At 36.9% G+C, this 17,985-nt stretch overlaps 1 protein-coding gene across 4 annotated transcripts in view; it reads right to left on the bottom strand.

Annotated features, from left to right (window-relative positions):
- Nucleotides 1–14,486: 14,486 nt before the first annotated feature.
- Nucleotides 14,487–17,985, bottom strand: part of ABCC9 (ATP binding cassette subfamily C member 9) — a 148,540-nt gene continuing 145,041 nt past the window's right edge. For 3 of the 4 annotated variants that reach the window (XM_065940510.1, XM_065940526.1, XM_065940518.1), the window contains one exon: nt 14,487–17,639. In XM_065940510.1, the coding sequence (XP_065796582.1) occupies nt 17,502–17,639 (138 nt within the window). In that variant the 3' untranslated portion in view covers nt 14,487–17,501. The remainder of the gene's footprint in view (nt 17,640–17,985) is intronic. The other variant, XM_065940532.1, reaches the window with a different exon arrangement.

Below are 17,985 nucleotides of genomic sequence, written 5' to 3'. Positions count from 1 at the left end.
TCCACTCTTCCCCGCAGTCCATGAAACTGGGGGCTGCTAGAGAGCAGGGCTGTGACTCAAGCCTCTAGCACAGCCTAAACGTCAGAGGGGCTCAAAGAATACTTTGGAGTCAATGAATGGGAAAGGTAAGGTTGAAAACCATGTTGATACCTCAAAAAAAATACCCCACAAAAAACAAAACACTAGACAGTCTTAAATGCTCAAAAAAAGAAGTCTGGACAGTCTTTAGGAGGTAGTGGTAAGCCATGGAAGGAATCTGATTAGAGAACACCAGAAGTGCCTGCTTTAGAGGGGTTGATCAGGAACAAGAGGCCAAGATGGCTTTGAAGCTTGCATTGCTAAGGGTCCTTTCAGGCTCCAACATGCTGTGATCAGCAGAAGGGGACACTGGAAACTGTTGTGTTAATTAGAGAAGGAGTGAGGTCTGGGGCTAATAAACAATGTCAGTAGACAATATACAAATGTATACAAAAGAAAAGCTACAGAGTCAATATTTGGAGGGTAAAGTCACAGAGGACTGTGGCATTACGATGAGAGAGAAATATTAGGGAAATTGGATGGCAAATGGTGAACTGTTGAGGAGAATTAAGAGAAGATGGGCCACAAATCCATATCAGAATATTATGGAAATTTTGGCCTTTTGTGATAATAATCATATTTAGAATTCAGTTTTTTTTCCTAGTGAGATGTAATTCTTCCAAATATGCAGTTTCAAGTTTTGACTTGTTTTGGAATGATAAACTCTGTACCCTACTTTTTAGTAGTCAGTGCTTCAAATTAATTCAAAATAAGAGCACTAAGGATACACACAATAAAGATTAATTTTAAGAAATTGATAAGCAAAGTTTTGGCAATAATATGCCTAAAAACAAATAACAGCCATTCAGATGGAGAATGTGTACTATAAAAGCATCACAGGCTTTCTTTTTCTTTTCTCTTTTCTTCCTGACATTTTTTAAACCAAATCTTTATGTCTTTTTCCTTTAACTAATTTTTCTGTGCTAAATGGAAGCTGCATGAGGACACATAGTTTGTCGTTAATACCACAGACCCAGTGTCTGGAATTATTCCTAGCTCCTGGAAATGGATACTCAACAAATACTCGTCAAATGAAGAAAAGAAGGAACAGTGCTCGCGACACTGTGTTTCTCTCTGTCTTGCACCTACTCTAACTCTCATCTTTTCTTTCTTTGTGTATTTACAACCATTTCTCATAGCCCACATAGGTAATCTGAAGCTTGGGGTTCTCCTTGAAGTCTTTATTGTTGTCATTGTTCAGTGACTAAGTTGAGTTTGACTGTTTTGCGACCCCATGTACTGTAGCCCGCCAGGCTCCTCTGTCCATGGGATTCTCCAGGCGAGGATATTGGAGTGGGTTGCCATATCCTTCTGTAAGGAATTTATCTGACACAGGAATTGAACCTGTGTCTCCTGCATTGACAGGCTTATTCTTTACAATTGAACCACCTGGGAAGCCCTTCTTGAAGTTTGGGGCCATATCTGTCTGCAAAGATTTCATCATCTCTCCCTTCTTTCTTTCTTTTTTCCTTCTCTTCCCTTCAAACTCCTTCCTTCCTCAGCAACTGTCCTCACTGCTCCAGGTCCCCAGTACTTACATTTGTTTACATATGAAACTTGTTTAAACTTGGCATTTGCCGGCTGTGTTTCTCTTGACAACTTTTGAACCTAATGGAGATATATCTGTATCCTCAGAGATCTTTGTGGACACAAGTAGCTGCTAGATAAATATCTATTATTAATTGATTATAGTTCTTCCCCTCTGATCCCCCTTTTCTCATATTATAGGCCAAATAATGAACATTTAAATTTACTTCCGAGAAATTTGTGAAGGATATCAATTTTTCAAGAACATATTTACTACTTCAGGCTTATTTTATTGGTCTGCTTATTTAATCACTCTTGCTGTCATCCACTTAAAATTTTCTTAACTGTTCTATAGTGTCCTAATTGCTCTTTTAAGAGTGAGGTCTGATTTGTGCATTACTCCCAGAGACCTCTAATGAACAGAGCTAACTTTAAATTTTATGATTTTCTTGACTTTAGGAATCCAGTAAGAATCTACTCATGTTACATCCCAGAGAAATTTATACAGTAATTGGGAAACAATTTAAGGATAGCTATTCACTTATAAGTAAACATCTGTTAGATTCCTTTTAGACTTTATGTGCATTTTATTTGCAGATAAAAAAATTTCTGCAGTTCTCATTCTCCTAAGAAACAGAGTTGGTCGGGTGACTTCAAACAAGAAAGGCTGATGCTTTCCCCGTATATCTGCTACTTTGATTATCAAATATAAATCCGTGAAGTCCTTGAAAGGACCTTTTTTGAAAAAAATTTATTTATTTTTTAATTGAAGGATAATTGCCTTACAGAATTTTGTTTTCTGTCAAACCTCAGCATGAATCAGCCATAGATATGCGTATGTCCCCTCCCTCTTGAAGCTCTATCTTATCTCAGGTAAAAGGTAAAGGCCTTGCATTTGATGACTTTGCCTTTGATTTGACTTGTGAATTTAGAACTCTTTGTCTGAGCCTTATTAGATTTTAGAATTTGGAGAGTCTTCAAAATGACAATGGAAACGATTAATGTTAGCAGCCCAAATAACAGTTCGTCTATTTGCTTGGTCTGCTGCTTTATTAGTGTCCTCATATAAACCACTTTGGAACATATTGCTTTGGAATCAACTTAATAAAACTGTTACATAAACTAGTAATCAAAACAACATGTTATACACTCACTTTTTTGGAGTTATCATGAAGTGGGAATGACAATATAACCCTTGGTACTTATCTGTTCCAATGATTTTAGAGAACATTTCTTTTTGAGATATATATCTATTATGTGCAAAAGAACCTCACTCTCCAAATTAGGCTACCCGTTTCTTCAACAATATCCATTAGATCCATCAGTGAAAAAAAATTTTCCATGCGGCTTGCATGTGCAACACCTCAAACTTCTGCCAGCTCACAGGTGTGAATCTGTGGGCCAGAAAGGGGGCATTCATAACAATGACTATCTTTTAATATACAACCAGGTAAACAAAACAAAGCCCCTGCTCCAATTCATTCTTAGAGAGGAAGGTGTTAGCCAACAAGTAGACAAGTAATACATTCTATAATTATCAGTGGTGTTGAAATTTATAAAGAGGATAAAGCAGGAAAAAGAACGAGAGTAACTGGGGCCAGAGATGGGCAATTTTACATAGAGTTCAGAAAAGACCTCTTTGTGTGTGTGCCTGCTAAGTCACGTCAGTTGTGTCCAACTCTTTGCCATCCTATGTACTGTAGCCCTCCTGTCTCCTCTGTCTATGGGACTTCCCAGGCAAGAATACTGGAGTGGGTAGCCATTCCCTTCTCCAGGAGATCTTCCTGACCCAGGAATCAAACCCATGTCTCTTATGTCACCTGCATTGGCAGGCGGGTTCTTTACCACTAGCGCCACCTAGGAAACCCCAAAGGCCTCGTTAAGAAGCCTTAATTTGAAAGAAGAAATTAGTCAGAGACTCAGGCAGCCTGAGAACAAGTATAAAGACTTTGAATTGGGAAGAAGCTTGGTGTGTTTGAAGAATAGTAACAAGATCAATGTATCAGATGGAAATGAGGAAAAACAGGAGATGAGATGGGGAAAATGGGAAGTGCATTCACTGATCCATGCATCTTTCCATTTACCCAGTGAATAAAGATTCAGAATCTGCATATTCTAGGTGATGAATACATTGAATTAATTATTTGGGCAGCTTTGTGAGAATTAGATTATTTTCAGATCTTACCCAAGAGTCGATTTGAGTCAAATACCTACCAGGTGGAAAGCTACAACATACTCAAAACATCTGATGTAAACGTGTTACTCGCTCAGTTGTGTCCAACTCTTTGCAACCCTATGGACTGTAGCCCGCCAGGCTCCTATGTCCATGGGATTCTCCAGGCAAGAATACCGGAGTGGGTTGTCATTTCCTTCTCGAGGGATCTTCCTGACCCAGGGATCGAACCCGGGTCTCCCACATTGCAGGCAGATTCTTTACCATCTGAGCCACCACGGAAGCCCTAAAACATCTGATCTGCAATCCTCAACCCTTTTTATGAACAATAGCTCAAAGTGAGGATTGTTAATCTGTGATCCAGCTACATGAGAGACACATGCTTACCTTATTTTATGCTCCTCCAAGCTTTTATGAAGGAGAGATAGAATAAGATAATATCTTTGGCCCCCAGATTGAAATATCTTTCATGAGATGGTATAAACACTTCTAATGAGGTACATTTAAGAATGCCCCTGGAGAATCTATGGCCCACTTAGGTTTAAGAAACTCATGCAATTATTATGAGAACAAGATGACACAATCCATACAAAGCACTTAGTGACCGGTCTGTTGTAAGTACTTAATAAAGGTCCTTTTGAGTATTATTTTTGAGACCCCCACCAACCTTCAGAATCCCAACTATCCAGCACTTATACTGGCATCTCCTCAACTCTTGAATTTAATCAAGACACATGACTGAAAGCGAGTCAGCCAAGACACGGGTAATAAAATAGAGACCCAAGAAATCAACATGTCTGGTTTATTGTAATAGTGTCTCCAAGAGAAAAGTGGTTTTATCAGTCATGCAGACCTTCCCTGTGATAATTATTTTCTACTGGTAGGGTGAAAAATGCTAGTACTAAATGAAGCTGGTACTAGCATCTTCTAAGAGAAGATGGAGAATAGAAATTTTGCAGGCTGTGAAAGTTTGCAGGCTGTGAAGTTTTGCCATGATATTCTCATGCCAAAGAGAGGCAAGTTTGCAGAAGCCTTAGGTCTGTCTTGCTATAGGCTTTTCTGAAGCTCTTAGGGAGACAGCAATTCCCAACCATGTCTTGATCCATTGCTAAGCTTTCACGTCACTATGTTTTGAAAAATCAGTGACTCATGCAGTTCTTGGAAAGGGGAACCTGATATTTTCCAGAACTCTCTCAGGAGGGTACTCCTTACTGCCACCTTTCAAAAATGCCTGCTGCAGAAGGGCTATTTAGAAGTTGAACATTTTAAAGTGACATGTAGATTCATTGGTCCCAGTGATCATTTACCAGGATTTTTTCTGCTGTTAAATAACCTGAATTTTCCTTTAGGTAAAAATGACCTATGCCAGAAAAGCTTTCACGAGGTTGTTTTTCTAAACAAGTTCAAATTAGAATGAAATATTCGGTATTTGTTGCTAATTTAAAATGTCAAATCCCCTCTTTTATTGTTAGAATAAATGGGATAATAAAATACTCTCTGTAAATCTACAGAAATTTATTATGCAGTTGAGTCGTCTCTTTTTCTTTAAATTGAGAAATCGTGGAAGACACACGAAATATACCCTTTGTTTAAGTTCATATACTTTTAGAGTCAGAGAGATGTGGGATCAGTGGCCAATTCTGCCATTTCCTTGGTCAATGGCTTTGAGGAACACAGTCACTCTGAGCATCATTCTCTCTTCTGTACAGTGAAGACACTAATATCTGCCTCTCAAGAGTTTTATATTGAATGACGTAAGTGTGTAAAAGGATTTAGCACAGGCTAATTACACTTAACATATACTATTTTCTAAAATAATTATAACTTTCATGCTACTTCTTTAATTAGTATTTAATTTTTAATTTGTGTATTTTTTCTTAACCTGCATTTGTTGGTATTTTCAGATCAGTAGTAAATAATGATGCTAACAGACTTGCTTTTCTTTTTAGTGATTTTGAGAAAATGCTTCCAGAATATATAGTTCACATGGTTATCATTTTGAGGTAGTGTGCTTTTTCTACCTTTCTGGGTTTCTTTTAAAGCTTTTTTTTTTTTTTTTTTTTTTGCCACACTGGGTTTTCATTACTGTGTACTAGCTTTCTCGAGTTGTGGTGAGTGAGGGTTACTCTTCATTGCAGTGCATGGCCTTCTCATTGCAGTGGTTTCTATTGTCATAGAGCACAGGCTCAGTTGCTCTGTGGCATGTGGAGTCTTCCTGGACCAGGGATCGAACCTATGTCCCCTGCATTGGCAGGAGGATTCTTATCCACTGTAGCATCAGAGAAGTCTAACTTTTCTATATTTTTAGAATCAATAAGGAATGAAGAATTACATAAGAGACCTTTTTAGTATATACCAAAGTGACCTTTTTTTTTCTTTGTTGGCCAGTTAATAGGGTGAATTAAGTTACTAGGTTAAAAAAGTCATATTATTTTTACATGCCTGTGATAAACTTCACTTGGTCATGGTAAGTTATTATTTTAATATAATACTGGGTTGTTTTTCCTAATATATACTTAGAATATTTGCATTGATAGCTTTAAGTGAGTTAGTATTATTGTTTCTGTGTTATCTCTGCCTGATTTTGGATAATTGTTATAAGTGTTTGTAGAAAGAATTGATACATATCCCTTCTGTATGGATGGTAATAGTTTAAATAGAATAGGGATTAGGTACTTCCTGAAATCATCCGAGTCCAAATTTTTTAGGAATAGTTCTTGGCTCTCTGAGTCCTTTTCATGCTCAGTTTTCCCCTCTGGGATCTTTCTTTCAGATGATTTAAATCTATCCTCCATATCTTTTCAGTGTCCTTTTTTTTTTTTAATTGAAGCATATTTGCTGTACATGATTATATGTTACAGGTGTACAATATACTGGGCTTCCCAGGTGGTGCTAGTGGTAAAGAACCCACCTGCCAAAGCAGGAGACATGAGAGACATGGGTTCGATCCCTGGGTGGGGATGATCCCCTGGAGGAGGGCATGGCCACCCACTCCACTATTGTTGCCTGGAGAATCCCATGGACCGAGGAGCGTGGTGGGCTACAGCCCATGGGGTTGCAGAGTTGAACACGATTGGAGTGACTTAGCATGCATGCACATATAATATACTGATTCACAATTTTTGAAGGTTATACCCTATTTATTGTTATTGTATTTGCTATGTTCTCTGTATTGACAATATATCATTGTAGCTTATTTTATACGTAACAGTTGTATCTCTTCCTCCCCTATCCCCTTCCCTCTTCCCATTGGTAAACAGTTTTCTACATTTCAGTGTTTTTATTTTCTATCAGTTTTTTCTGTGCTACATTCTAGATCTGTTTCCAGTGCAAAGAGGTCTCTCATAATTTAAGCTTAATTGCTGTTGAACCTCTCCATTGAATTGCTAATTTTAATGGCTTTTTTTCTTTTCTAGAAGGTCCCTATTTGATTATTTTAAATTAATTTGCTCTTTTTCTTACCTTTAGAAAACCTTTGTGGGGTTTCCTTGGTGGCTTGGTGGTAAGGAATCTGTCTGCCCATGCAGGAGGTCTGGGTTCAATCCCTGATCAGGGAAGATTCCACAGGCCACAGAGCAACAGAGTCCCTGCACCACAACTTCTGAGCCTGAGCTCAAGAGCCCGGGAGCTGCAACTACTGAGTCTATGTGCTGCAGCTACTGAGGCCCACACACCTAGAGCCTGTGCTCTGCGACAAGAGAAGTCACTGCAATGAGAAACCCATGCCGCAACTAGAGAGTAGACCCCACTTGGCCACAGCTAGGGAAAAACCCTGAGCAGCCACAAAGACCCAGCAGAGCCAGAAATAAATAACATTATTTAAAAAGTGAGAAAAGAGACTGAAAAAAAATTAGCCCGGCCTCAGGAATCTATAGAATGTAACAAGAAATGTAATATTAAAAACAAAAAAACCTTTGTATACAACTATGTAACAGCCAGACAGATCACAGATCGACCATTATCACTCTAGAAAATTTCCTTCTGCCCCTTTCCAGACTGTAATTGATCCCCACCAGAGCTCATTTTGTTATGACTAACTTTATTATTGGTTTGTTTTCCTTGTTGCTTAGCTTGGTATACATGGAATCATGTATAAAGATACTCTTATGGAATCACGTATAAAGATACTCCGGTATCTGTGTTCTTTCACTCAACATAATATTTGTGAGCTTTGGCCATGTTGTTCCATGTACCAGGAATAGTTATTTCCTGGTGTGGATTAGCCACCATTTATCCATCCATCTTCCCGTTGTCAGGGATTTGGGCTGTTTTTGTTTTCTTTTCACTCTTAGGAATAAAGCTGCTCTTAACATTTCTGTACAAGTCTTTTTGTGGACATAAGCACTCATTTCTCTTGGATATGTGCCCAGGAGTGGAAATGTTGAGTCCTGGCAGAGGTGCATATTTTTAGCCTTGGTAGAAGCAGCCAGTTTTCCATATTGGTTGTGCCATTTATGTTCTCAACAACAGCGTGTGACAGTTCACCATCACCAACACTTGGTATTGTTAGTCTTCGTGATTTTAGTCATTTCAGTGGGGAGGTAGCTGTTCTTTTATCTGCATTCCTGATGAAAAATGATATTGAGCACATTTTCACATCTTTTTTGGAAAAACATACATATTTTTAATATCTTATAGATCGTTTTATTTTTTCTAGTTTTTTGTGCTAATATCATAATTTGTTGTGTCTCTTGATTCCTATCCTGGTGATTTTAATTTTGAATGTGAGTTAATCTGATTTTATTCATCCTTCCTAGGAGATCGAGGTTGTACCTCAGCAGACTGATTTTGCATTTGCCCTTTCCAGAATTCCAAGGATTTCAATGTTCTGGAGCCATTTTTACATGATATTTCAGCTTGAATATATGATCTCAACATTGTAAAGTTGGAATCATATCAAAATTTTAAAATCGTATCAAATTTTAAACTTTCAGAAAAAATTTATTTTCTGACTTAAAAAATCCCTTATAATAATGTTGTGTTTAGTTGTTCAGTCATGTCCAACTCTTTGCAACCCCATGGACTGCAGCCCTACCAGGCTCCTCTGTCCATGGGGATTCTCCAGGCAAGAATACTTGAGTGGGTTGCAATGCCCTCCTCCAGAAGATTTTCCTAACCCAGGGATCAAACCCAGGTCTCCAATATTGCAGGTGGATTCTTTACTGTTTGAGCCACCAGAGTATCCCTATAATACTATTAAGATGTGATATATGCAGTGAGTTCTCAATGTTAATATTTCATATCAGAACGTGCTTTTCAAATTATATACTTTTTTCAAAATCATTTAATTTGAGCTTCACAAAAACTCAGTGACGCGAGCAGGCAGTTGTTATCATGCTTTCCTGTTTTTTTTTTTCCTTTTTGCAAATGAGGAAATGGAAACTCAGGCTTTTAATGATAAGTCCAAGGCCATACATTCAATGTGTGGTCAGACCAAGACTAGAACTCAAGTCTTTTAATTCTTAGCCCAGTTCCTCTTTTTTAATATATTCTATGTAGACTAACATAACTCTTTGTTATTATAGATTACATATCATAGAAATCATTTAATCCCAAGAGAAGTTAACTCATTCACTAATTATATCAGTAGCCTAGTATAGCACATGGCTACGAGCATGAGCATGAGCTTGGAAATCAGATTGCCTGAGTTTGCATCTCAATTCAGCTAAACCTTTGGCACATTAGCCAATCTGGATCTCAATTGTAAAATGGAGGTAATAATGCTTGCCTCATAGAATTTTTGTCAAGATTAAATGAGAGTATACTTATAAAGCTCATATCTTCTTAGTATGTGTTAGCTATTATTATCCTTTCATCAGATTTTTAATGAGACGGTTTATGCCATATGCACTCTACTGATATCTGCATTGATTTTGCATTGCTTCTCTCTTCTTTGCCCCTGGGAATTTTCTTCTCTCATGTTGTCTGATACAAGACAGTACTAGACACTACAGTGATTATATGATATTTAAATCATAAATCATTCTGTCATCTCTATGCCTTATTGGCACATGTAACTAAGCTTTATTAAAATATTATATAAGCCAAGAATTTTCCATGAAATATTAGGCTTGCTAATTTTTTCCCTACATTTTTGGCCAAAAGCCTAGATCCCTTGTGTTTCCAATATAATGTTATACTTTTGTGTTTCCAATATATAATGTTATACTGCATTTAATGTAGGCTGGAAATTGTCAAGTGGGAACAAAGAAAAGAAGCTCGTATTTTCAGGTGAAATTTTGTTACTCCTAAATCAGCTTCTGCCACTTTCTCTCACCTGTTTGTCAAGGACAGAGCAAACTCTGTGTCTGGGCCAAGTCCTTGGCACTTGGAAGTGATAGGTCACCGGGATAAACGGGTGCCTCTATCTAAAGTGTGCTTGTGATTGTCATATGTGTTGGGGATCCTGAAATGAGCAGGATAGTGCAATTCTAGGTGAGTGTTACTGCTCATTGTGAGTGGGCAGTGGGAGAAAATGTCTCACAAGCTGTTATGCAGTCATTCCATAGGGAAATAAAACTTGGGTTTAAAAAGTCAATATTTGGAAGTGATTACTTATGGCAGGAGATTTTGTCTTGCTTTCTTGTTTTTTAAAGAAAATTATATCTTTCTTTGGACTTCCCTTCTCTCTGGAGCAAAGGTAGGGGATTTGAACACAGAAGGAATGCCCAAGAGTTTAGTCAGCTACCTCACTCAAGTAATTGAAGAATGACTCTCCCTTCCTTTTTCCAATTTTTCTTTCCCCCCCCCCCAAAGAATCAGTAGCCAGCCCAGTCCCATCACTCTTTTTTTCTGGAACTACTGGTTGTGATTTGAATTTGTATTCTGATTTTCATGTCACTCTCCAGACTGTGAAACTCCCCTCAGCAGAAGATATTACTTTCAATTGGCTCAGACCTTCTGGCCACAGCTTTTTAGGCCAAAGGTTGATCCTTGACCCAAAGTGAAGTCGTGTAAATTTGTCCAGTCATATGTAAGATCAAAGGATGAGCTGGACATAGGAGATTCCTTGCTTGATACTTGGAAATAGACAATCTGAGAAGTGAAGAAAGTGACTGTGGGTGAAGGTGCTCCAAGATTTCATCTGAGATAAGAATGGTCAGAAAGTCTACATGCAAGATGAGGAAGGAGTGGACAGAGGGGTGGAGATGACAGCTCTGAAGGGAAGAATGAAGCCGAGAAACTTGACAGAAAGTATCAGAGAGTGGAGAGTCTCTAGACCTGACCCTATCCTCACTCTTGCTGATGGCCAATAATTCTGCATTTCTTAGATTCTAATGCATGAGTATCTCTTCAATACACCCCGATCTTACTACTCCCTTCTCTGGTGTTTGCAAGTACCATCTCTGGAGCTCAAATTTTTTTTTTTTAAGCTCAATTTTAATTTTTTATTTAATTTGACACTTCAGATATAAAATTTAGAGGATAATTATGCTTTATTATATAGGATATAATACACTATTTCTTAGTAAAAACTATTTTCTTAATAAAAATATATACTTTCAAAAACAGAAGTGCCATCTCTGGAGTCAGAGATCAATGATTAAATCAACTATTTGGGAGTAATTCATTTACCTTCTAGCCTCAGCTTTCTCATCTGTAACTTAAGTACAATGAAAAAGAAAGTAGATTTTTCAGAAAAATCTTTTTCAGAAAAAAACTTTGGAAAATAGTTATTTCAGAAGATTTTATACTAGTTTTAATATACTAGAAAGCTTTGTACTACTCTGACAGATAATCTCTCTGAATCACACTTTATCACTCAAAAGTGACACTTAGCAGATACTAAACAAATGCCATCAATCAAGATGAAATAACTGAAGTTTATTTTCATGCAACCTCCTTTAGTAGGGGGACAACCATCTTTCAAAAATGCCCAGTTCACCAGCTTTCATAAAAATTATTTTATTTATTTATTTAGAAAAAGTTTTTGACCACATGATATGGAATGTGGAACCCTAGTTCCCCAACCGGAGATTGAACCCATGACCTTCTGCAGTGGAAGCCTGGAGACTTAACCACTGAACTGCCAGAGAAGTCCCCATAACAATTATGATCATCCCTTTGTTGAACTAAAAAGAACCTGCCCACTATAACTCAGCAATGTATTACCACTGTTACCTTAAAAACTGGTAGAAAAGGTGGGTTGAACTTCTTATCACTGAAAATACATTTTATTATCGCTTCTTCTCAGCCTTTTGGCTAAGACCAGGTGTGGAAATACATCTCACAATTTATAAAAAACTTATTCCTAAAGGTGACTCTTTTGTCTAGAAGAAACACTTAAAGACTATTATAATTATAAGCATCTTTCTGCCATCCATTCTAAACACTTGTATTTGACTTATATATGCATCGTGTTAATATGTGTTGTAAAAATTTATAGCAACTATACACTTCTTTAAGGCAGTTAAGATAGATGTGAATGTACATACTCAGATGTTTGTGTGTGGAAGGGAGCACCCAACCATATTGAGAGGTCAGGAGATAGATTGTAACCTGTGAAAAAGGGTTAACAGTAAACTTCGTATCATGATGGATTCTATTTATGCCTGCTTTCAAAGGATTGATAAATATTTCGGGTATCTGAAAGAAAGAGATTAGGAATTTTTTTTAAAATTATGAAAGTCACTCAGTCATGTCCAACTTTTTGTGACCCCCATGGACTGTAGTCTGGGGAATTCTCCAGGCGAGAATACTAGAGTGGGTTGCCATTCCCTTCTCCAGGGGATCTTCCCAACCCAGGGATCCACCCAGGTCTCCCGCATTGCAGGGCAGATTCTTTACCATCTGAGACATCAGGGAAGCCCAAGAATACTGCAGTGGGTAGGCTATCCCTTTTCCATGGGATCTTCCTGACCCAGGAATCAAACTGGGGTCTCCTGCATTGCAGGCGGATTTTTTTTTTTTTTTTTTTTTTACCAGCTGAGCTATCAAGGAAGCATCTCTTTGCTTAAGTAGCATTGGAACAAAGCTCCAACTACTACTAGGGCTTCCCTGGTGGCTCAGAGGTTAAAGCGTCTGCCTGCAATGTGGAAGACCTGGGTTTGGTCCCTGGGTCAGGAAGATCCCCTGGAGAAAGAAATGGCAACCCACTCCAGTATTCTTGCCTGGGAAATCCCATGGAGGGAGGAGCCTGGTGGGCTATGGTCCATGGTGTCGCAAAGAGTCAGACAAAACTGAGTGACTTTTTTTTTTACCAGCTGAGTTATCAAGGAAGCATGCTCTTTGCTTAAGTAGCATTGGAACAAAGCTCCAGCTACTATTAGTCAAAGTGCAAATACTTAGATATGAAACTGTTGGCCTAAATCCACATGGCCCTGATAATACTAAAGGTCAACAGTCTTTCACTTAATTAAAACTGATAACGTGTATAAATAGCACATACTGTAGCCCTGTCTAAGGGGAAAATGCAAACAAAGCAGCATTAGCCAGTGTTGTACTGTTGTTTTATGGACAAGCTACTTATTTTATGCCAAGGGCAGATTAAGTGATAGAAACCACCGTCTGAAAGCAATGCTTTTTGCCATTAATGTGTAGCGTATATTTGAGATGGTCTGTGATGGCTGATAGCACTGAGATCACAGAAGGCTTTCTTCTTGGAGCCAATTAACTTCTTCAGCCAGATATGGCTCCCTTGATCTTTGTCAATTTAGAAAGGGCATTGGTGACCATAGTGTAAATGACTAAGGGAAATGAGCTCCAGCCTATAGAAAAAGAAAAAAATTTTAAATCCCATGTAGTGAATATGTAGCATTAATATATCAAATTTCATATGTCAGTGATGATGATACCAACAGGAAAAATGTGAAGGTGGCAAGGGGAATAATCATCACAGGTAATTTGTCATCCTTCCACATTGTGAAACATCAATAGTGAAACCTACGCAAAACTACTCACATTTACACACTAGAAACATTTGAAAATATGAATTCAAACTCAATAGGGTAACATGCAAATAACTCAACAGGGAATTCAGATGTGGGTAAAAAAAGCTTGCCTCTTTTCCAAAAAATTCCCCTTTAGATCACACATTGTTGATTAAACTACAACACAAAGTAAAACAGTGTTCAGAATCTCTGTTTATATCTTCTCAGCTGAGATTCAGTTCATTTCACTGTTTCCTTTATGACGGAACTAAGGCAGTTGATTCAGTGACACCAAGAGGTTTGTTCTGGCAGTCTAGGATAGGTCAATGTCAGCAAAGCTAGGAAGCAAGTGAATATCACCTCCAGCATCTTATGGCTCCACATTATGCACAATAAAAAGAAATGAGAGTGTGACCAAGGTAGACTGATGATTCCCAAACCTGGCTAATTATGAATCTCATCTGGAAGCATTTGCTAGAAATACAAGTATAAACCCTTTCACCGGGAAGTTTGAGCTAGAGGAATCTTACTAATGCCTGAGCAAATCTTGAAAATGATGTGTAGTTACTAAAGAAAAAAATTAAACTCAAGTTACAGAATATAGCCTCTTGGCTACAGTTTCTTATTATCAAAGGCTAAGATTAGAAGATTGCATTTAACTTTGGATAAAGGATTAATTAGGGAATTATTAAAATATTATAAATAATAGACCTCCAAAGAATGGAGTACAAAATAGTCATTTAACATATATTGGAAGACAACCATAAAGACTAATCAATAAATCTTGGAGAAAAGTTCAGACATCCAACTATTTAATTAGAGATGTAACAAAATTTATAGATAGAGTTGTTCCACTTGATGAAAACTTCCCAAAAGCCTATATATAAAACTGAGTCTATGACTGTGACAGGTGTGAAACAAAACTGTCAAAGCATAATCAAGTACTGTCTTGTCAACTTGTGTTAATTTAGTCTATTGATCAGTCCTGGTTGATGCCCAATGGTACTGTAAGTAAAAGAATAATCATCCTTCTTAATTAAGCAAACGAAAAAAGTAATTTATTATATAATACCAAAGCAGCATATGTTCATAGTAGAAGAAACACGACACAGACAGTGAAAAGTTATAGGCACATGGCTAGTGGTAAAATTAATCAATGGACCAATCAACTATCCTTATTAGGGCCTGCTGTGGTTCAGGTACTTGTATTATATGCCAAGGGCACAGAGACAAATAAGACATGGTCCCAGACCTCAAGAACCAGTTACTTGGGAGGATCTTCTCTTGTCTATCTAATCTAGAGCGAAGTTGACTTTTAAATTGATCACAAGGAGCGCTTAAAAGTAGAGGGTGCACAGTCCTTTAAGAGAAGAATTTTTTTCTCTTTTAACATTATCTGTATCCTATTTTCATATAAAGCTTTAGGTATTTACTGCTCTTCTAAGAATTAAAATTGGTAAAAATGATTTGGTTAATTAAATGTAAAAGTTGTGATGTGAAATTTGATTAAGTAAAGGCTGGTCTTCTTTTATAGATATATACCTATTTAATAAAAAATTATCTCAAGGTGAATCATTTCCATATTCAATAGATCATACATATAACACAAAACATGATTAAACAACTTAAGAGATCATCCTTGACTTTATTCAGTCAATTTAGTTTTGTAAACAACTAAACACTCAAGTGACTGCAAGTTATGAGGAAACCAGTGACCACTGAGTTGTAAAAATGGTAAATGTGATTTTCTGTTTAGTGTAATTAGATATGCTTCTGGTGACACTGACTGGATAGCAGTAGAAATCCTCAGTGGGTAAATCCTCATTTCTTTTGTTGTGTGTGGGTGCTAAGAAGCTTCAGTCATGTCCGACTCTTTGTGACCTGATAGATCATGGCCCACCAGGCTCCTCTGTCCATGGGATTCTCCAGGTAAGAACACTGGAGTGCGTTGCCATGTCCTCCTCCAGGGGATCTTCCCAACCCAGGGATTGAACCCACATCTCTTGAGTCTCCTGCCTAGGCAGGTAGGTTCTTTACCACTATCACCACCTGGGAAGCCCTTTCTCTGTGACACCAGAATATATAACTTGATAAAAAAACATCGTGTAAATTCAACCTTACAAAGCATTTGCATGCCAGAAACACTTTGAGTAGATTGGTGGAACATTTAGAAAATATTTTGAAGATCAAATCAACAGTTATTGATTCTGTTCTGTTTAACTTTCAGGGAAGAATTAAGAGGATTTTTCTCCTAATGAAGTTTTATATATCCAACGAGTTGACAGTTTGTACTAAGTAACATAGAACACTTTTGTCCATCCTTGTGAAACTTATTTTAGGTAAACATCAAGACTCTAAATTCAGGTGAAGGCCCAGGCATAAGTTCTGCATGAGTAAGTATACAAATTTTCCAAGCATGAATACATAATACAATAAACTGAACACAGGAACTATAGAAAGGGAGCTTACATTCTCTTTTTCCATCAGTTATAATTCTTCAAAACCTTACAATGCACACGGACCCTCATGGTGAAAATCAATATTGATATAAATGTATCAAATGTACAAAACTGCAGTATAAATCTTTGGCTACTAGCATGACAGTGAAAGTAACTTTTAGTGTTTTTCAATTTATTAATTTACATTTAAGAAAGCATGACACTAATATCCCATAAATTTTGATGCACCTTGAATATGCACATTAAAATCAGAATAAAATTTTGATACAGTCTTTACATGTACATTAAAATTAGAGCAGGAGCAAATATATACCTGTGTTACACCACTGGGCATAACTGTTTAAAAGAAATAGGCATTCTTCCACCTAGAAATAGATACATGTTTTACATATATGTGTATGTCTACCTATGTTTATATATGTATGTATGTTTGTATAGATATGTCCTGTAAAAATAAGGCCACTTGCTTATGCTCTCCAGTCTTGAATAATGTGGAATTTTAGGGCTTGAGGATCATAAACACATCTAATGATTAATTAAACCATGGAAAGCTGTAGTGACCTGTCACTGAAGGGTTGAGCCTTATTACTTTTTGAACTTCAGTCTGGAAAAGCACATTATGCTCGATATCTTAAGAACTCTCCTCTTACTAGATAAGGAAAAATGGAACCGTGGGTATAATTTGTCAAAATTTCAAACTCTTATGATCATTCTAATGAAGGTTTTAGATTTATAGAGTTATTATAAATGTAATAATAACTTCTAGTCTTGGTGACTAGAAACAATTTAGGTGAAAAAAAAGAGACTTCTATAAGAAATGTCAGTATTATTAATGTTGATGAATACAGGATATATTCTCAGACAGTAAATAATGAATTTTCATTTTCTAACTGATTAGAAAACCTGTCCTCCTTTTAATTTCTTCCAATAATATCTGGAAACACCAACAAAAAGGAAATATATTCTTACAAATAAGAGTAAAATAATACTGAATCCTAATTGTAACTTCTATGCTTGAGAGATATTTTCCAGACTTAAGCAGAATAGTTGATTTACCACTTAGAGTAGCTTACTTGTTTGAATACAATCTGTTATTCTGAAAGGTAATGTAGCTTAATCTTTAGAAAAACATCAGTAATGAACATAAGAAGTAGTCACAGACTAGAAAACAAAGCAAAACAAAGAAAACAGGAAGAAGAAACATCAACATAGAAAACGCAATATTCACTGGTACAGTGATATTGTTACTAATTACAAATTCCACAACATAACAATTAAACTTCACAAAAGTGTGTAAAAGTTTAAGATGCCACTTTCCAAAGGCCAACCTGATGATCCATTAAGTAGGTTATGAGAGCATTGTTTTAAATACAAACATGGTTTTAAGACATTCCGTCACATGTCTGCACGAACAAAAGAAGCGAATACTCCATCTTCCCGGGCCAAGAGGCTTTCTGGAGTGTCATATTCTAAAATATTTCCTCGCTTCATCACAATAACTAGGTCTGCCGTCAGAATAGTGTGAACCCGATGCTGTGAGTGAGAAAAGAATAAATGTATTCGTTATAAATTTCAGGGCACCAGCCAAAGCAATGGAAAATGCATATTTCACTGTTTATACAAGGGCATTTCTTTATCTTGGGCAAGCCCTTCTTTTTCTTTCTTATGTAAAGTATGATTTATTTATATACTTTTAAACACCAGCCAGTATGACTAGGTCTTATATAGGTTGTATTAAATTGAGTGTACCTAATATAGTAGTTTCATCATTTTCACGGAATTGTGAATAGGATAACAAATGTTTGTCAAATAATTAAATGATAAGAAGAGTCACTGTGAACCAGTTTGGTTATAGTTTAGTCTAGACTAAAATTAGCTT

Source organism: Muntiacus reevesi, chromosome 1 (assembly GCF_963930625.1).
Source record: "Muntiacus reevesi chromosome 1, mMunRee1.1, whole genome shotgun sequence".
In the NCBI taxonomy this organism is placed as follows: Eukaryota; Metazoa; Chordata; class Mammalia; order Artiodactyla; family Cervidae; genus Muntiacus; species Muntiacus reevesi.
Note: the sequence above shows the minus strand (reverse complement) of the source record. Positions and strands in the feature narration are given on the sequence as shown.